The 21,804-nt window shown below is 32.7% G+C and overlaps 2 protein-coding genes across 2 annotated transcripts; both read right to left on the minus strand.

The window, feature by feature from the left end:
* Window positions 1–2,711: 2,711 nt before the first annotated feature.
* LOC141696333 (uncharacterized) lies at window positions 2,712–3,218 on the minus strand. Its single transcript, XM_074500488.1, has one exon. The coding sequence runs from the start codon at window positions 3,216–3,218 to the stop codon at window positions 2,712–2,714; it is 507 nt and encodes a 168-aa protein (XP_074356589.1).
* A 12,051-nt stretch (window positions 3,219–15,269) lies between these two features.
* Window positions 15,270–16,416, minus strand: LOC141696336 (uncharacterized). Its single transcript, XM_074500489.1, has 2 exons — window positions 15,596–16,416; window positions 15,270–15,474 (listed from the first exon to the last, which is right to left on the minus strand). The coding sequence occupies exons 1-2, from the start codon at window positions 16,414–16,416 to the stop codon at window positions 15,270–15,272; spliced, it is 1,026 nt and encodes a 341-aa protein (XP_074356590.1).
* Between the last annotated feature and the right edge of the window lie 5,388 nt (window positions 16,417–21,804).

Consider the following 21,804-nt stretch of genomic DNA (forward strand, 5'->3'; position numbering starts at 1 on the left):
GTAAAAGTGCGACCAGAAAATTTCAGTGTATTAGCATTGAAAGAAGATGGACGGTGTTTGAAGCATAGGAATCTGAAGAACTGAAAACAGGGTATAGGTAAATGTTGAAGAAGACATCTGCAGCCTTGAAGTTATACTCACCAAAAGGAGTTCATTTATATGTTCAAGCGTTAGTGAAGAATAGTGAATGACGTATTCAAGATTGTAATAACAATGAAGATGGTGTCTGAGAACCAGAAAAGATTAAAGTACAAGTACAATTATTTATTGACAGTTAGTGTTTGAAGCGATAAATTTGTTGCAAGCTTCACAATATAATCAAAAATATAATATGAAGACCAAAATCGAAGTTAGTCGTCTGTGAACTAGATCAGTTGCACTAGGCATTAGCATTTTGTGAAAGGAATCTGAGTATTATCATTAGAAGAATTATTAAGTGAGGACTTGTATCTGGCTATGCAGGTTATATAGTTTATACGAAGACTTAAAGAGAAGACTTGAAGACGGAACAATTTAAGGGCTACAACGTTCTGCGGAAACTAAGTTAAAGTGATCAGTACCTTGTAGTAGGAGTCACTGGTCTTGACCTAGTAGGAGTAACAGGAAAGAACTTAGAGCAGAAACTATCTCCAATCATGCATGTGTATAACTCTTGTAGCAACTTAAAATTATTTACTTGATCAAAATAATTCTAAAGCACTAATTGGTTCATACAAGGGAAAGTAAAGCTCTAAAACTTTGTAAGGCTTTAGTTGTGCATACTAGGTAACCAAAGCTATGGATAATCGCCACTTAGCATTTTTCTTAATCAAATTGAAGCTAAGGCAGTTGGTGGTTACTAGAGTGCACTTCTAGTAGCCTTGTACTCGCAACCTAAGCTTACAAGGAAGCTCCATCCGCAAGTTAGCTGCCCCTTAGTGCCTTCTAGTCTCCACTTAGTTAGAAACTAAGTAAAGAATGCTACAAGGGAGGTCCAGGTCACAAGTTAGCATTTCAACAGCTCCTTGGTCATAACTAAGGTTATCCAAGGGAGTATATGCGCAAGTTACACTCCTTGGTGGTACTAAGAGTCGCGAGTGAGATTCCTAGGCACTTAAACTCTCAGCTTAGCATTCTAGGAGAGCATGGAGTCGGCACCTAGTTACAATGAAGTCTACAAGGTCGAAAGTAAGATTATTATTAAGGCAATCTATCATTCCATCCTTGTAATCGCCAGTAAGACTTGGAGATATAATTCCAAATGCTATTCCACTCTTCTATTCGCAAGTGAGCAAGGATAAAGCTCCCTGAGAGCAAGTCATCTCTCAACCACAACTTTATTGATTGATTAATTCATTTACATGGTTAATATTTAGCCATGTAATCAAGATTGATATAAAGTATATACAACCAGCAGAAGAACAAAAAAATCAGTTATTTTTCAGTTTATCTTCTTCTCAGATGAGAGCTGATAAAACAAGAAACAAAGATTTATAGAGAAGTTCAAGCACAATAAATATCCGTAAAACTTCTCAAACGATCGTCTTCGCATCACAACATTTTTTCTTGTAGGTCTTTTAACTTCCTACTTTTATATGCAGTTGGATGACCCTATTGTATCAATACACCCCAATAGCTTTATCCGAGCATTTGTACGGACTTCCAATGGCTTTTCAAAATCCGGAAGGCCGATGACCCGTTTAGTATCCACAGTTTATCTCAACTTCTCAAAAGCATTTCTACAACTCACGGTCCATTTCCATTTTGGGCGGAACAGATCTACTAATTTTTTGATTCCAAATCTACTAAACTAATCACTGAGATTTATGCCCGTCCATACACTATACTTAAATGATCTCTTTTCTAAGAGCATCTCGAATGATATATAGTCCTAACTATAACATCTAGCATATAACTAATATGAACCAAATCCCTTTATGAAAAAATATTGAAAATCATATATATGTTCTATTGGCTTTATTTGTTATACCAAAATTTTATTCGCATTCTGGCTAGTGATAAACTTAACAATTATCGGGATCAGTGAAGCATTACATTATCCAGGACAGGTTGCATTTTATTATCAAGAACTTCCAGAATCCTTAAGAAACACTGCGACTGCCATGATATCTTTGATAGTTGGAATTGGGTTTTATTCAAGTGCTGTGGTCATTGGATTAATACGTCCAGCTACAGACTGGTTGCCTGATGATATTAATGAAGGAAGAGCAGATTATGTTTACTGGATTATGTCAGGAATTGGAATGGTGAATTTCGCCTACTATCTCATTTGTGCCAAGTTTTTTAACTATGGTGCTGCTATGAAGCTTAGTGTCCATTCTGATCCCTATGGAAATTAATGTGTGTGCTATATATGAATAAATAAGTACCATTAATAGTACTGCTTTCAATTGATATATGAAAGAGCAACTATACTGTATTTAGGCTGTAGCAAACAGTCACTTTCTTCTTGCAGAATGCTGGATTTATTGGATGGATATTAGTATACATTTAGTATATATGTTATTACAAATTCTTGTATCTTTCAGTTTTTAACAAACCAAGGAGTGTAGTGTCTTTTTAAAATGCATAGAGCAGCACATATCTAGCATAAACCAACCATCCGAACATTCAATGGTTGTTCGTCACTTGCTTTGTGGAGCCTATATTTCCTCCAAGCCCTATTTGCGGAAACCCCCCTGGAAACTCACTTCTACATCGAACCACATTTTCTATCCTTCTACATCGGCAAACTCACTATCAACTATGAGTATGTCCTTGAAAGCCCTCTTACAAACTTCTGATACAATCTTTGCAACACTCTCAAGAATACTATTCCTTCTATGGTGAAACTCGAACAACTTGATGTGGCGAGAACATAACTTTCGAACGGAATACAGACAAATGTACTCGCTACCTAATTTCTCTCTCTCTAGGCACTTTAAAAATCCTGCAATTTCATTGGAAAGTTCATCAACCAGATGAAACGGCCAAGCAATCACTTTGTGGACGGGGTTGTGGCTGTAACGGATTCTTTCGAGCCAGATGAGGAATGCCACTACATGCATAGATTCATCAATATTTCGACCAAGTTTATGGACTAGCCTGTAGAATAGCTTCCTTTCAATTGCATGGAAAAGATTAAAATCTTTGTTGCTGATTTTTTCTTCAACGAAATGCAGGGCTGGATCATACAAAGCAATCCATTTGCTGTCATGGCCATTGAACTCGGTTTCCATTGCTTTGACTTTACAAAATCACGGAAATATGAAGGATTTGAGATGAACGGAGACCAAAATGTTTTGAGATACATTTGATGGGTCGTGTATTGGTGAAGATTTGACTTGGCCAGGGGCCTTTTATATATAGCACACTTGGAGTGAATAGAGCTAGGGTTTAATTCAGAGGAGACGCGTCCTCTAGAAGAGGTGCATAAGTTAGGGTTTTATTTTTAATTTTATAATTCTCCTATTTCCTTTAAATCATGGTGTTAGACCTTTTACACCATACAATACTCCTACCTTGACAGCATTTACACATTAATTACTAACATATTACAACCCTTTCTTATGCCCCTATTTTAATGACATTTTTATTTTTTGAGTGATCTTACTGGCACTAAAATTTTGTATCAAAATTTGTTGCAAATAACATGTGGAAAACTATATTTTGTGAGCAATATATATGCATCATGCACCCATCATTTTATAAAAATTACAACCGATCATACCAATAAACTCTTGTTATATTATGTTATGTGTAATATGAGACAAATTTTGGGGTAAGTTTTTGGAAACTGTATATAGCCTTGGAATTGAGTTTTTGGGAACTCTATCATTTCTCTTATTTTTTTACTAACATGTCTTATATATAGCCTTAGAATTGAGTACATGTTTTAAAATATTCTCAGCCAAAGCCTTAGGAAGTTTGACAATGCGGAATAAATTGTTAACTTCTGAGCTACCCAATGCCATATTTATTAATTTGATTATTGAGTTGAAACCGTACAAAATAAACATAGGTGTTTATAATGTAATATTCTTTTAAGATAAATAGGCCCCTTAAAAATTTAGCTTAATTTAAAAATTATTAAATGTACATTAAATTAAAAAAATATTTTAGAGTTTTTAAGATGTATTTAAACAATCCCCCCAATGTTAGGTCCATGTGCTAAAATACTAACTATATATCAAAGTTTAAGTATATAACACATCACTAAAAAATATATTATTTTAATTTTAATAATGTAATATAGTGTAAATATGAATGTTATTCTCGCTGGTGGCTACCTATAATCACATTTTCTTATATATACATTTTCTTTTCCGAACAGTTAATTTAATGGTTATAATGAACTTGTTAGGTTTTGTATGAAAAAGGTTTAATATACCACAAAAATGTTGAGGAATCAATTTAAAATAAGTTACTGGAATAGATTTCAAGCCCTTGTTCGGTCACACCCGCAAGGAAGAGAGTGCTGAATATTTTTCCTCTATTCACCTACAATGAAAGAATAAGTTAACTTGAAAGATTGTAGGTTCAAGACTTTAGAGCTCTGAAGTAACTTGCGAGTGTGAGTATGAATGTGTAAAAATTATATTCAAACCTCAGATTTAACACCTTCATAATTAAATTGATGGTGTGAGTGTGTGTATGAATGTGTATGGAATGTATTCAAACCTCAAAAATGACACCTCCTTAGTTCAATTGGTGATAGATACATTGGTGATAGATACAGAGAAACATTATGGGTGAGTGGATTGTCCTATGGATTCTTCAGTCAAATTCAACCACCGACCCATTCCCCCTGTAGGCCTTCGTCTCTTGGGCGTCCTAAACCGGCAATGTACTCTCGACTCAACTTAATGGGCCTAGTCAACTGGGCCAACATCACTAATATGTCCTTTTCCTTCAATCATACAAGAGCGTGGGCAATGGACAATGATTGAGGCCCATTTTCAAGTAAAACTCTAAGACTCTTTGTCGAGATACAACGATCAGTCTTTGGGATAAGGATGACAATGAGACGAAACCGTCACTCTGGGACACCGGACTAATCATTGATAATATTTTTATGTCTCGAGATTTGAGTCCCCATCAGAGCTGTTGAATTCCAAAGATTATAGTAATCGGTACTGGTACTCACAAGAAAATGTATATGATCATCTCGTGTTGAATGGTCCATGTCCATCATTTTCTAATTGGATATATGAAGTGTCAATCGATAAGTTCAGAAAAACTAGTAATGATGAGATGAACTATGACAGAGGTACCTAGGTGATGATTTCGATGAAATGATTCACAATGAAGATAAAGATAGAAATAGCATGAATGAAGCCATGAAAGATTTTTATAACGTTGTTGAGGAAGGAAAACAACCACTATTTCCCAGGTCTTTGAATTCACTCATTTAGGTTTCATGGTTAGACATTATCAATTAAAGTGCAGTCATGGTTTTACCAAGTCTGTATTCAGCAGTATTCTACAGTTGGTTAAGAAAGCATTTACTGATGTACATCTGCTTTCTTCTTTTATAGTTCCATAAAAATGATAAGAGATTTAGGGATTGATTATAAAAAATACATGCTTGTCCAAACGATTGCATGATATACTCGGCTGAAAATGTTAATAAAATTGAGTATACATTTTGTGGTGTGTCAAGTCCCTAAAAAAGACAACAATGCACATGTTTGTACTTAAAAGAACATATTTCAAAGGTTCCTGCAAAAGTCTTGAGATACTTTCTCTAAGAACTCATGAATGACATGCAGTGGGTTAGACAAAAGATGGAAAGTTAGGACATTGAGCGGATGCAGAAGCCTGGAAGTCGATGGATCCCTGCCATCTAATTTTGCCGCAAAAATCTAAAATATTTGGTACGGTTTAGCCGCGAATGACGTTATTCCTTACCGATCAATGAATATAAGTCACAACAATTTGCCTATTATTTTAGTCAATTATAATCTTCCTCCTTGGTTGATTATGAAATCAGAAAATTTTATCAACAGTAACCCATGGTCTCGTATACACTGGTAACGACATAGATGTCTATATGCAGCCACGAGGTGCAGAGTTAAAACAAATATGGAAAGTAGATTTAGAACCTTACAATACCGTTGATGACCAATAGTGATTTTTCGGGGTACACACTTTTATAGGGGTGGAAAACCAAGGGTAAATTAGGTTGTCTTAATTGCCACTTCTTCACTTCTTTATCCAATCTGAAATATAGTTGAAAAGTTTATAATATGAATCACCAAAAATTTCTGCCTCCTGACCATAAGCATAGATCAGATTGTAGAAGATTTTAAGTACACCTACATCATTTTGGAATAGACATTGAAGCACTATTATCTCGATATGAGAATTATTTCTAGAATCGTGATACAAAGGAAAGAAAAATGAGACAGGTTGTCCGTTTAAAAAGAAGTCCATCTTTTTCAGTTACCATATTAGAGGGAAAATTTAGTTAGGCATTGTTTAGATGTCATGCATATAGAAAAACATATGTGTGATAAAATATTAGGGACTTCGTTGAATATTGGCGGCAAGACGAAAGATCATCTCAGCACTCAAAAAGTTCTTTAAGAAATGAGTATTCAGAAGGTTCTTCACCCTATGAGAATTGGTGATAAGAATCAATACGAAATGAGAGCAACAATTTTTGACATGACGAAAAAAGAAAAGAAAAGATTATGTTCAGTGTTCCAGAATGCGAAACGTCCACATGGAACCGTATGTAATATTAGTCGATGCGTGCAAATTAGTGAAATAAAGATGTTTGGGTATAAAATTCATGATGTGTAATTTATGCTTTAGTATTTACTATAATTTATTGACGTTAAGACCTCAATACAGATGTTGCAATGACTTTGATGAGACTGAGTGCATTTTTTGGAGTTATGCGACAAAGTGATTGAGTTGGAAGATATTCCGAAGTTGCAAGCAAAAATAATAGAAATGCTCTGCCAGTTAGAAACTATATTCCCACCCGCATTTTTTGATATTGTGGTTCACATTCTAGTTCACTTGTGAAAGAAAATGGAATTCGGAGGACCAATGCACCTTAGATGGATTTTTGGAATTGAGTGATACCTGGGTAAATTGAAGTCGTATGTCAACAATAGAAGTAAACCAAAAGGGTCCATTGCTAAAGGGTATTTGAAAGAAGAGTGCGTGGAATTTTATTCTAGATTTCTAAGTGATGCTATTAAAGCAATGATAAAAGAGAACATAAATGTTGGATACTCTATTGGGTCGAGAAGAAACAAAAGATGGTAAATATGTAGAGTTGGCATAAAAGGTTTCAATTAATGGTCATCGATATATGCTTTTTAACTGTAGAAATGTCAAAATTAAAAAGATGATTGTGTAAAGTCGATTAAAGTCGATTCCTAGTATTTATTCAATTAAATAGAGTTGTTTAAACTAGTACTATGTAACACTAATACCTTTTTATTTATGAATTATAGGGAACATCGTACCTTACTTGATAGTCATGAAAAGTCAAAGAGGTACACAAGAAAAAAAATACAAATATAAGAATTTTATCACTGGTTGAAAGATGAGGTAAAAAAACGAAAAAACCTTCACCAAAATTATTAATTTTGGCAAGGGACCCCAACGAGAAGTTAAAAAGTTTTTTGGCTATGTCATAAACATATTCAGATTCCATATAAAGATAAGAGATGCCAACTGTACTACATAAAATAGCGGTATCATTTTGATAGCCATAACCACCAGTTTTACGAGTTATAAAGATAAAAACCCAACAATCGGAGATGTTACTTACCATGGAGTAATAAAATAAATTACTAAATCAGATTATTGGGGAGCAATTTCGGTAGTTCGGTTTCATTGTTTTGGTATGAAAAGGATAAGAATTGTTTTAGGCTTACACGGATTGAAAAGAATTTGCATTTTATTGTAAATAAACTACCGAAGGGATACCATGACATAGGCGAAAAATCTAATGTACTTGAAGATGTTTATGGACCCACTATACCCGATGTAGAATTGAACTCTGAATATGAGAACCATATCAGAATGATGATGTCAGTTGGTGTATGGATTACATGTCGAGTGAAGTGTGCCTTTAATTTTCTAGTGGAGATGAAGCAGACGATGAATTTTTTGAATTAATGGACTTGCTATTTTGTATTTATTTTCATTATGTCATGTTCTTTTCTCGTAATGCAATCTCTTACGTGTAACTGATTAATATTGTGTTGTAATCGGTACCACTAAACATTGTGCTTGTAATTATTCCCGTGAAACCTTCTCGTACTTATTCATGACTGTTTGTATATATATTAATATTTATCAAAATTGACCTTGTACTTATTAAATGTTGCCTTCTTATACTGGTAAAATGTATGGATTAATGAATTTTCTTGTTTTTTTTCTTCTCAGGAAAAATATTTTTTTCTCAAGTCCTACGACAAGGGAGAGTTTTAGAAAAATAAATATTCATGTAAAAGCTGCTTCACAATTGCTAAAGATATTGACCCCATTAATTATGGAATATGTGAAAGATGATCTTCGATATACTAAAATTGGAGGAGTATATGAAAAAAAACAAGGTGAAGGTTGGAAATTAATCGCTACTAAAGCAGAAGCAATTCGTGTTGGAGAAATAATGAACCGTGGTTCTTACTTAGATCTCAATGTTGACACGGTTGTCAACAAAGCTATTGAGGCTGCAAGTCAGTCCTAACCCCATGTAATCGTTAGATTAATGACTCAATTTTTTGAAGGTAAACTGTATTTTCCTATATTTCTTGTATTGCGAATCAATTTGAGAAATGATGTTATTTTTAATTATGTCATAATTATTATTTTAGGTGCTGACTTCTAGTTGAAAATAAAGTTGTGATGGTTCAAGACCTTAAACAACAACAACTAGATAAAATGAAGCTAGCCAAGAATGCATATGATGAGGGTGAGAAAAAATCGGTGAAAAGGAGCCTTATCAGAAGATTGACAAAAAGGAAAAAAAACTTATGAAAAAAGAACAAATATGCAAGTGATCAGCAGAGGAAAAAGAATGCAAGTGAAAAGGACAAGGAAATTTATACAGAAAAAGTGAAGAGAAAATGAGGTGACAAGATAATTTTGGTTTTTTCATATGATAATAGCACCATATGATTTTACACACTTTTTTGTGGTTTTAATGCAGGGGAATATTGATGATTTCAAAATAAAAAGAAAGCTGAGAGCGGAAGAAAATTAGAGACAAATAGAAAAACTTAAATTAAAGGAAAATGTGGTTGAGTTTGTTGAACCCTCAACAAAATCAAAAAAATGAAAATGGCCATACTGGTATAATCTGATATGGAATTGGAATTTGATAGTCCTTTTGTTTCGGGACATGACATTTTAAGTGATGAAGAAGACGTCCAGGTAATGATTTCCAATGTATGACATTGTATTTTAAGTGATGAAGAAGTCGTATCTGAAATGGTGTTGGTCTTATTTTACTACTTTAGCGAAAAAAGAAAATTTAAAAGGAGAAGGATGTAATAATTAGACGAACAATTCGCTTTTCAATTAGAAATGCTCAAAAGGTAAATGTCTCAATATATTTAAATTCTATGTGTTTTATAAAAATATTTGTAGAATGTATGTGTGATTATCTGATTTTTTTTTCATGACGACTGGCAGGGAGAAATTACCACCTACCTTAGAACAACAACTAGTCCCCCTTCAACACTCTCCACTGCCTCTACCCCCACTACCTGTTCATTTTACCACACTAGAAAGGGTTTTGTATAATCAAGAAATTGGTACGATGGAGGCTTACTTGGAAATGCAAAAACAAAAAATGGAAATAAAAGAGCAAGAAACACATTCCAATGTTGTGAATATCTTGAAATCTCATCACATTACCAATGACGAGTGTATTTGAGACATAATTTTTAATTTATAATTACTAGTTTTATTCGAGTAAATTCTTGATTACGTGAAATAATTCGTCTATACTTTCATAGGTTAAAGTAGTACATAAATTCAAAGGTGCAGAGGACCTACGAAAATAAATGATATCATCACATGGAAGCTTGAGGATAATCCATTGGTCTAATTAAATTCTTAATTCCAGCCTCACTAAAAAAAAGATAAATTAGTTAATGCAGTGAGTAGTTTATTGGAGATGATAGCTCTTTTATACAATGTTGTTGATTTCAATAATTGATCTAAAATTCTAGAGGAAGAAAAAAATTGATGCAGGGAGTATGTCAAGGTAAAAAGCATTATTTTTTTTTCATTGACCAGTTCAATAATGACATGTACCATATAAACAACAAGCCTGTAAACATTCTAATGGAACAGTTCACGGTGCTGCTGAAGTACTGGAGTGATGAAGATGTGCAGAACAAAGCTGAAAAGATGTAAACAATTATAAAATACTGAGTGATACTCATACTTTCGGGCATACAGTTTTTCCTAACTTCGTAGTACAATGGTATGCTAAGCCCTTGATCATTTTTTCACGAATTAAGTTCATTTCTTTACGAATGGTAATTCTATATTTTTTTACCTTAGAATGACTAGTAGTGCTATTATGTTGCGTTATAGTGGGATTATGATCATGGATGAGACATATTCATATTTTGTGAAAGATGTTCCTATGCAGATTGATATAGGTAAAAAGAAAATGAAGAAGTTGGGGGATGTTCAAATTTTGGTCGGTGACATGGTTTGTGAAGTTAGATCACAGGTTAGCGACTCATCTCTACAAGGCAGCGAACTAGGTAATTTTCTTGTTGGGCCTAAGTTAATGTCTACAAGGGTTGGAGGCGCTGCTGGAACTCAAGTCAGGATGGATTTGACGAGTGGCCGACTGGGCGTCTACACATGGTCATCAAGTTTTGGTGACAAAAGGGGGAGAAATTGTGGAGGTTTATCTGATCAACTTATGGTAGCTGGTTGGGTTTTGCAGTGGAAGTAACCGCATACGAATTTGCATCCTTGGTTCATGGGCGTTGATTTTGCTATTTGGAGAAACGGACTTCTCATAATTGTTGATGATTTTATGAGGACATCCAACTCAGGAGGTGTGGGAGGGTTTGTAAAACCCTTAGACTGGATTGGAATTATAGATTCTGATTTGCTAGGCAGCCAAGTAAAATTGGGACCAAACATCAACAGGAGGCGACACGGACTAGTCGCCACGCGGCAACACTGAGTAGGCACCAGGCAGCGACACAGACTAGTCACCCGGAGCTGACTCAGATTGGGCGCTATGACGACTCAAGATAAATTTGGTTGGCTGATTTATGTGTGGGCAACATTGAGGTGAGAGCTTAGCTTGGAGTCCAAAAATGACTAAGGGTTAAGTCAAAAACCTGGGCACATGTGTGGCACATGGGAGATGATTTATATATACATTATATATACATATGTGTTGGATTATGTACTAGTGGGTTGCTGGAATAACTACCTTGCAGTTGGGGCTCAAGGACTTGGTGAAAAAATTCGAATTTGAAGGCATTTGAATTCCGGAACTGCTTGTAACTGCCAGCAGTTGGAGCTACTGGAGTTGTATGGGCTGCTGGGGCTGCGATCAGGCTTTAGTATATATATAGATTGGCATTTTCTGAATATATAAGTATCATTCTGTACAAGTTCATATTATATTCTGCACTTGTACAATATTCTAGGAAGTAGGCAAAGTTTATAAGCATATCTTGAGGTTGTATTCTTATATTGTTGGTCAATAAAAGGTTGAGCATTCAGGCTCGTAAATCTGTTGTGTCTTTACATTTGATTGGTAATTAGACACACTTGCACACAGGATTATATCTTTATTATGCATGAGTTTCATAGTTTCATCTGCTATTTTTGGATTGCTCGGTTGCTGGGCGACAACCTTTCGAGTAGGCTGACTACTTGGGCGTTTAGGCGACTGAGTAGACCGCACCAATAAGAAAATTCAGGGTTGAAAATCTAACCCCTGACAACATCCATGGTCCAACTATGGTCCAACTATACTTTTGGTACCGGGTGCCCCATGGGCGGAAATATGCTTTAAGGCATGTTTGTTTCATGTCATTAAGTACACATATGATTATCAATATTTTCAATCATATTAGATATTATTTAAAGTAAAGTAAATTTAAATAAGTGCTTGATGAGTTTCCAACATTCCATCTTTGATATTACTTTAACATTATTTCTTTTCAATTATTGTTTACTCATATTATATATAGGATATAGTTAGGATATCTATTCTGTTTATAATATTTAAAAAATAATTTCAAACTGTCTATTTTATAAATTCGTAAACATGCTTTATTTACAAAAATATGTAGTAAATTAAATTTAAAAAAGTGTTTAGTGAGTTTTTAATCTTTGACCTTTGGTATTACTTTAACATTATCCCTCTTGAATTATCATTTACCCCTGTTATATATATAATATAATATAATTAGGATACATATTATAATTATAATATTTAAAAAATAATTTGAAACTCTATTTTATAAATTCTAATACATGCTCTAATTATAATAGGTTAAAATAAATTTCAAACTCCTCTCCTTTGTAAATTAGAATAACTTATTTATTTTTAAAATCCCAATATATCTTCTTTATAATTTAGAATAACTATCTACTTTAAATATGTTAAAAAATATTTTAATTATCAATATTTTCAGTCCTATTATATGTAAGATATTGACATTTTAAATTAGATTGAAAGAAGTGCTTGATCAGTTTGAAAAGCTAGTGTAAAATTAAGAATATAATTTATTTGTAGCCTTGATTACTTACAAGTAATTAGATCAGTACTATCAACATGAGAATTACTTTCTTCTTTATTTATAAAAAAAGATATAACATAACAGAAATTGCTATATGAATCCAAGAAAAAATCTTAACAACATGATTTATATGCTTAGAAGACATGTTTTCATACATCAAGAGGTGAACCAGTTACCCACTACAGGGTACCAACTTAAACATAATTTTTTTATTAATCAGAAGTGGACTCGCCACTTCTCTTCACATGCTTTTTGGCCCAGACTTGCTTCCCGCAAATGGAGTACTTGGTTTTTATTCCTGGAGGAGCTATGCGTGGAATGATAGAAGATGAACGGCAAACCATTCGAGCGTACAATGGTTGTTCATCACTGGATACATCTTGCATGTATATCCCTTCTATGAAATCACCAAAAATCCTGTGCAAAAAGGAAAACCATGTCAACATGCTTACTCACCACATAAATAGATATTTGCTAATTAAATATTATTGTAATTATACATTTGCATACATCTGGATGAATTTTGAATATTTTATACCTTGTAAAAAAATCTCGAATCTCGGATTCAGGAAGGTAGTAGCCTTTGGAGAATGTCAAAAAGATAGTTCGTTCTTCAGGTGCAACGTCAGGTTCATCCTCGCAACCATCCATCAGCTGCAATCCTCCAAAAATTTCACTTAAATCCGCATCAGGATTTTCCAATACACTGCGGAGCTGACTCATATAGGTTATAGGAACCATGTTTCCTCCTAACCCTAGTCGCCACGCGGCGACACTGAGTAGGCACCAGGCAGCGACACAGACTAGTCACCCGGAGGCGACTCAGATTGGGCGCTATGGCGACTCAAGATAAATTTGGTTGGCTGATTTATGTGTGGGCAACATTGAGCTGGGAGCTTAGCTTGGAGTCCAAAAATGACTAAGGGTTAAGTCAAAAACCTGGGCACGTGTGTGGCACATGGGAGATGATTTATATATACATTATATATATACATATGTGCTGGATTATGCACTAGTGGGTTGCTCGAATAACTACCTTGCAGTTGGGGCTCAAGGACTTGATGGAAAATTTTGAATTTGAAGGCATTTGATTTCCAGAACTGCTTGTAACTCCCAGTAGTTGGAGCTGTTGGGGTTGTGTAGGCTGCTGGGGTTGCGATCAGGCTTTAGTATATATATAGATTTACATTTTATGAATATATAAGTATCATTCTGTACAAGTTCATATTATATTCTGCACTTGTACTATATTCTAGGAAGTAGGCAAAGTTTGTAAGTATATCTTGGGGTTGTATTCTTATATTGTTGATCAATAAAAGGTTGAGCATTCAGGATGGTAAATCTGTTGTGTCTTTATATTTTCTTGGTAATTAGACACACTTGCACACACGATTATATCTTTATTGTGCATGAGTTTCATAGATACTGTTTTTGGATTGCTGGGTTGCTGGGCGACAACCTCTCGAATAGGCTGACTACTTGGGCGTTTGGGCGACCGAGTGGATAGCACGAATAAGAAAATTCACGGTTGAAAATCTGACCGGTGACAACATCCATGGTCCAACTATGATTTTGGTACCGGGTGCCCCATGGCTGGAAATATGTTTAAGGCATGTTTGTTTCATGTCATTAAGTAGGGATGGGATTATCAATATTTTCAATCATATTAGATATTATTTAAAGTAAATTAAATTTAAATAAGTGCTTGATGAGTTTCCAACCTTCCACATTTGATATTACTTTAACATTATATCTTTTGAATTATTGTTTACTCATATTATATATAGGATATAGTTTGGATATCTATTCTGTTTATAATATTAAAAAATTAATTTGAAACTGTCTATTTTATAAATTCGAAAATATGCTTTATTTACAAAAATATGTAGTAAATTAAATTTAAAAAAAGTGTTTATGAGTTTTTTAATCTTTGACCTTTGGTATTACTTTAACATTATCCCCCTTGAATTATCATTTACCCCTGTTATATATATAATATAATATAATTAGGATACATATTATAATTATAATATTTAAAAAATAATTTGAAACTCTATTTTATAAATTCTAATACATGCTCTAATTATAATAGGTTAAAATAAATTTCAAACTCCTCTACTTTGTAAATTAGAATACCTTATTTATTTTTAAAATCCCAATATGTCCTCTTTATAATTTAGAATAACTATGTACTTTAAATATGTTAAAAAATATTTTAATTATCAATATTTTCACTCCTATTATATGTAGGATATTGACATTTTAAATTATATTTAAAGAAGTGATTGATCAGTTTCAAAAAGTAGTGTAAAATTAAGAATATAATTTATTTGTAGCCATGATCAGTACTATCAACATGAGAATTACTTTTTTTATTTATAAAAAAAATCTAACATAACATAAATTGCTATATGAATCCAAGAAAAAATCTTAACAACATGATTTATATGCTTAGAAGACATGTTTTCATACATCAAGAGGTGAACCAGTTACCCACTACAGGGTACCAACTTAAACATAATTTTTTTATTAATCAGAAGTGGACTCGCCACTTCTCTTCACATGCTTTTTGGCCCAGACTTGCTTCCCGCAAATGGAGTACTTGGTTTTTATTCCTGGAGGAGCTATGCGTGGAATGATAGAAGATGAACGGCAAACCATTCGAGCGTACAATGGTTGTTCATCACTGGATACATCTTGCATGTATATCCCTTCTATGAAATCACCAAAAATCCTGTGCAAAAAGGAAAACCATGTCAACATGCTTACTCACCACATAAATAGATATTTGCTAATTAAATATTATTGTAATTATACATTTGCATACATCTGGATGAATTTTGAATATTTTATACCTTGTAAAAAAATCTCGAATCTCGGATTCAGGAAGGTAGTAGCCTTTGGAGAATGTCAAAAAGATAGTTCGTTCTTCAGGTGCAACGTCAGGTTCATCCTCGCAACCATCCATCAGCTGCAATCCTCCAAAAATTTCACTTAAATCCGCATCAGGATTTTCCAATACACTGCGGAGCTGACTCGTATAGTTTATAGGAACCAAGTTTCCTCCAAACCCTAGTTGTGGAAACCCACCTACAACGTTTTGATACAAAGGAGGACGTGGCACCAAAACCTGATTAGTGTTATAACCAAACCACAACCTATCTCCTTGAACATCTACAAACTGACTATCACTTGTGAGTATATCTCTAAAGGCCCTAACACAAACTTCAGAAATTATACTCCGGACACTTTCAATGATCTTACTCCGTCTCTCACGAAAGTAGAGTAAGTTGATTTCACGAGAGCATAACATCTGAAGCAAACGTGGATTAAAGAATTCTTGACCTGAGTCATTGTTCTCCATCCACATAAAAAATTTAGCAATTTCATTAGCAAGTTGGTCAATCAAATGAAATGGCCAAGAAATAACTTTGTGGACAGCATTCTTGCTGTACCGGATTCTTTCCAGCCAGATCAAGAATGCCACCACAAACTTCGATTCATCAACGTTACGACCAAGTTTACCGACTAGCCTATAAAATAGAGTCCTATCGATGGTATGATAAAGATTAAAATGCTCGTTGCTAACATTTTTATCATCGAAATAGGAGTCTGGATCGTACAAAGCAAACCTATGTTTAAATTCATAGAATTCAAACTCGGTCTCCATTGCCATGACTTGAATATGGAGGAAGGGAAACTAAAAGTTTTGAGAGTTATTCAAAGAGGAAATGCAAAGGGTTTGTAGTGGTATGAATCAAACTTAGCGTAGGCGGCTCATATATAGTTGAGACTTGGTGTCAATAGTGTTTATTTCAAGGGGCGAGTCGCAACCTTTTGGAGAGGCCGCATCTATTCAATTTTTTTAGGATTTTTTGGTATGGTTTTCCTACCAATTATGGCTATGTTTAATTTTGTCATTGTTTGTTTCACATATATCCTGATATTTTAAGAAAATCTTTGACTTGGTAAGAATAACAATATGCACCTTTTCTTGGGAAAAAAGATATGAATTTGCATCTTTTATCTGTTTCTTTTTCCAAGAATAATAATAATAATAGTCGTATAAAAGAAATATATAATATTTTCAATTTTATCTCTTCATACAAGTTTTCAATGATATGATCCAACTACAAGTTTACTTGCAATGCATGGTAACTTTCAATTTTTAAGTTTTTAAATTTGCAATAACATTTGTCATATGATTCTCATTTTATTAAAGAGACATGTAATTGTCAAAATATATCATTAAGCATTCTAAGCGGAGAATGTTATTAAAATATTTGTTACTAATGATCGGTGACTACCAATGTAATTGGACGATTTCATCTTTAAACAAATGGATTCCACTAGTTCCATCTAAAATAAGGGATAATATTATAACCAACGATAAGTCGATATGCTGAATTGAAAGAATAAAATGTAGCATTATATCAATAATTTAAACCAAAAAGTTAGTTAAAATATAATATTAATACAAAATTTGTAATTTTCTTTTTTTCTTCATTTTATGGATATTTTTTGTCGGAAAATACCTTTAAAACTCTCACCGAATTATACGTTATTTCGTGAGATTTGCGTGAGTTATAAAATCGTCAAAATCTAATTTATATAACTTAAGATAAAGCGAAAAATAATTAAACAAACTAGGATTTTTTTTTCTTTTGTTAGAACTTTAATTTGATTCCTTTTCCTAAATTATTCAAATTAATAACATTTTTCTAATAAAAATATAAAAATTCATTCATTTATGCCGAAACATTAAAAAAATTGATAATCGATAAGTCACTACGGTACTTTAGTTATTACTTTTGTATATACATTACTTATACCACTTCTTTAAAACCTAATCACAGATAATTCGTTTGTTGGTATTCTGGTCTCGAAATAAAACAAAATAATAAACACTATTATGTGCTGAAAAATTATCTATTGGTCGTACCTAAAATATAATTAAGAGCAAATTAAGTATAATTAGTTGAATTTGGCGGGTATACTGGATTTTAGACTTGAATAAAAAATAAATGTTGTTGATTGGGATAAATGAAATTATATTATTGAACCAAACTAAAATAAAATAAAATACAAAGATAAAAAGTTACGTGTAACAGTATGAGGGTAAAATCAAGTAATATATATACACTATTCATTCGTGTAAATTAAATAATCTTTAACATGTTTAGAAGAAAATTAAAATTAAAATAAAATATAAATTAATAAAATTTGGTCGGTGTAAAATAAAAGGAAACTAAATATGATTAACTGGATTTGGTCGATGTATAATATTGATGTGTCATAAGGAAAAATTATGTCTTTAATATTCGTAGTATTTTATTAAAAAAATTATAGACAAAATATATATATTATTCACTACAAGAAATAGGGCCTTTACCAACACCAAATCTGTCATTTTAAGGCAAAAACCGATCACTATTCACGAGTATCGACCGAGTCAAAAACGGTCAGACTAGTTACTTTTTGCGTAGAATTTTACGTTGACTAACGCAGACTAATGACACGGTCGGGTGCAAGATACGCTTCTGACCGCTTTCGAAAGAGATGGTCATTTTTCTTATGAATGGTAGGTATTTTCAGAATATGGTTGGTATTCGGCGCCATGAAAATACCACTTTCGGTCGTTATTCTTGCAAGTCGTTCTGCCATTTTTTCCCGACCACTGCCACTTCTTCCCTCACCACCAACATTTCATGCCCCCATGTCCCTTGCGAGGTGTGTTTTTATGGGTCCTTGATTCTTTGCTCGTGTACCCCGCCAGCCTCTTACCTCTATCTTTTATCATCAATGCCGAAATAATGACTAGGAAAGCTCTCATTATAATAACATACCAATGTACATCCTAAATTGTATAAAACCAAAACAAAAATGCTAAGGCATGTATTTTATATACAATTACATTATACTTATATAGATAACATAAATTAATTCTAAATTTGCCACATACGCACAAATAATACAACTATTTTTGAAATTTTCCATATAAACACAAATATTCGACCATTTCTAAAATTTATCATATAAACACAAATATTATACGATACATTCATAATTTGATATAGAATTTTACACAGATATAACAATTTTGATATATTGACATAAAATTCAGTCAAACATGAAAAATGCAAAATTTAATAAAGCCCAAATTTACAATTTTACATAATAAAGAAAAATGACCAAAATTGGCACCATGCAAACCAAATATTTTGACACTTCAATTCAACAAAATAAAGTTTTATCAAATAAAAAAACTCAAAAACATAATAAAGTATAAAATAAACTTCAAACAACATAACTACATCACATATAATTATATCACTTGATTTAAAACCAACATACATGGAAAATAAAGCTTATATATATATATAAAGTTCAACAAAACATGTATACATTTATATAACCTCAAACAAATATACAACACAAATACATGGATCCATGAAAATCAAACTAAGGAAACATAAATAAGTAAGACATAAGTAAATTATATATGTACAAATCTCTAGAAGGGCATTGCGTGATGATGGTGTTGAATTTTTCATGGATTCCGCGGAATTTTATGCGCCATGGATTAAAATGCGATATTTATCAAGATCAACACGAGGTGAATAATTGATGGAAAGGACATTGTAGTAGAATTTGGTGTAATAGAGAGACAAGAGGGAGAGAATATTGAAAGAAACAGAATACAGTTTATGTTGGATTATTGTACATGATTACTACAATAAAATATCGCCATGAGACCAAAAGTTAGTGATTGAACTGAACTCGCATGCAATGTCCTGCACAAATAATAATTTTGTTAAACTTATGCAAATTATTGAACAATCTATTAAATTGTTAGAATTCCAAAATTCTTACAATACCACAACAATAATCTTCCAAATTCCATTGCATAATTTTGATCTTTAATTGACCAACCTGCAATTCGCTCGTAGAACCTATTAAATATTATTAAATAATTATTTATACTCAACATAAACATAGAGAATTTCGATTAGAAGGGAGGAAATAATTGGAGTATGTAATTATTTTTACCAGTAGAATATGATTTCTTCACCGCATCGATGTCCAAAAACATTCCATCAAAGCACTCATCTTCATGATAAGTAAGCACCGTACCATCACCTTTCCCCTCAAAATTCATCAAGCAAGAAATAGGATGTAGAGGTGAGTAATATCCTACTAAGGTTTGGCCATGTGGTAAAGTAACGGTAATCTCCCTGGGTGGTAGAACATGGCCAAACCATTTCCAAAAGGCCGGGGAGAGGAGTTGTATTTGTAAACAAGACCAATTTCTATATGAAACATATATATAAATCACGTACAATGCATTAAAAGTATTATGTAAATTCAACCTTACTACTTGACCCCTTTTCGCGCTTTCTTCCTTAAAGCAAATGAAAGAGCCTTACATCCAACCCATGTAAGTCCATTTAAAAATAAAATAAAATTACTAGTTAACAAAAATTACTAGTTAAATTAATATTCATATTTAAATATAATTATAATTTATCATAGGTCGAAGGATCATACACAATCTCTTATCACAACCATTTAGAAGATTAACAACACAGCAAAAGTGTCCCTCGTCCTTATCAAATTTCACACGGGTCTTTTGATCATTAGGAAATTCGAAAATAATGGTTTCTGAAATCTCATCTCGATACTCCGCAAAAATTTGCGTTGGTAAGTTCTGCGTAACATGTATATAACTATATGCATATACCAAATATTAATTAATCAATTCCAATTAACTGCATATTGAATCATTAACGGGTAATATGAATTTCATAAAACGCAGAATACCGTTGATTTGAACAACCCTTATATCTTTATTATATAATATGCATAAGGGGAATATTATCCAAATTTTTGGTAGTCATAGTCCTTGTACTACCAATTTCATAACGACCAATGGATCTTTAAACAAATTGTTCATGGCTATTGGATCTAAAATTAAGGAATATTCTATTACTTAAGATAACTTTTTCATAGCCAAAAACACACCATGGTCAAGCTTCACTACACCTATATATGACTTCTAGAAAAACCTAAAAGAGTGTTAAAATGAACAGAAAGTGTTACGTAAAACAAAGTTTTTCGGCTAAGGTTAAACTTTTTGAAAATTTACTGGTGTTGTATTTGCGCATGCTACAATAGGGGTAAACAATACCACTTTTTGAACCTATGGTAATATGGATAAAGTGTTACAAGAGACACCTATATTTACAATTTCAATATCTATGATAACACCATGTAGGTGTAACAGTTGTTCTATTGCAACACCCAACAATCAATATGTTGGAATAAACTCTTTTGCAACACCAATTTTCCATTCTAACATTGAATGATAAAATATTTTAATCTTCTAGTCATATCTTTATATAACATTGTAACATTTCTGTAACACTTTTTTATTTATTGTAACACTTTTTTCCCATTTTACCAACATAAAAATAAATTTTTATTACACTTGCAATACTAAAAACTTAATTACAAATTTCAGTTAAGAACTCAAATCCGAAGTTGAAATTTAACATAAAATAAAGTTCGAAGTCAACCAAAGTAAATAATGTTTGCAAATTCATCTAAGAGCCATATTTGTTGACAATGTTTCTAATTACACAAAAATAATCTCATGTTTAAAATTAAGTTCATAACTGTTGAGTATCAAGTTCCCAAAATATTTTGTACTTAAAATAAAACAGGAGTTCTACTTAAGAAACATGACAATCAAACATCAAGATTGTCAACTCGAATTGCCCTCCTTGAAATTAACCTTTAGTTCACTACACCTTAGAATGGCTATTGCAACGCCCAATCAAAAATTTGCTCTTAAATCGTTCCTGTTTCATGGCCACTTTTGACAAGTTTAAGGTGTCGGATGTTTTTTAAAAAATGTTACAAATGAGTTGAGTTCTTGCAAAAAAATTTAATGGTTTGTAATGAGTTTGTTTAACTATTGCAATAGATATCCAAAATTTCAGGCCCAATACTTTCCAAGGTTTTAAAAATAAGAGGGTTTTAAAAATAATTCACCCGGGCATTT

The sequence above is a fragment of the Apium graveolens genome, chromosome 11 (assembly GCF_009905375.1).
Source record: "Apium graveolens cultivar Ventura chromosome 11, ASM990537v1, whole genome shotgun sequence".
Lineage (NCBI taxonomy): Eukaryota > Viridiplantae > Streptophyta > Magnoliopsida > Apiales > Apiaceae > Apium > Apium graveolens.

Excerpts from the sequence above, each read along its gene's own strand:
- LOC141696333 (XM_074500488.1), bottom strand. The coding sequence starts at position 3,218 with ATGGAAACCGAGTTCAATGGCCATGACAGCAAATGGATTGCTTTGTAT.
- LOC141696336 (XM_074500489.1), bottom strand. The coding sequence starts at position 16,416 with ATGGCAATGGAGACCGAGTTTGAATTCTATGAATTTAAACATAGGTTT. Across the intron at positions 15,475-15,595 it reads ATTCGAGATTTTTTTACAAG|GATTTTTGGTGATTTCATAG; the intron begins GTATAAAATATT and ends CTTTTTGCACAG.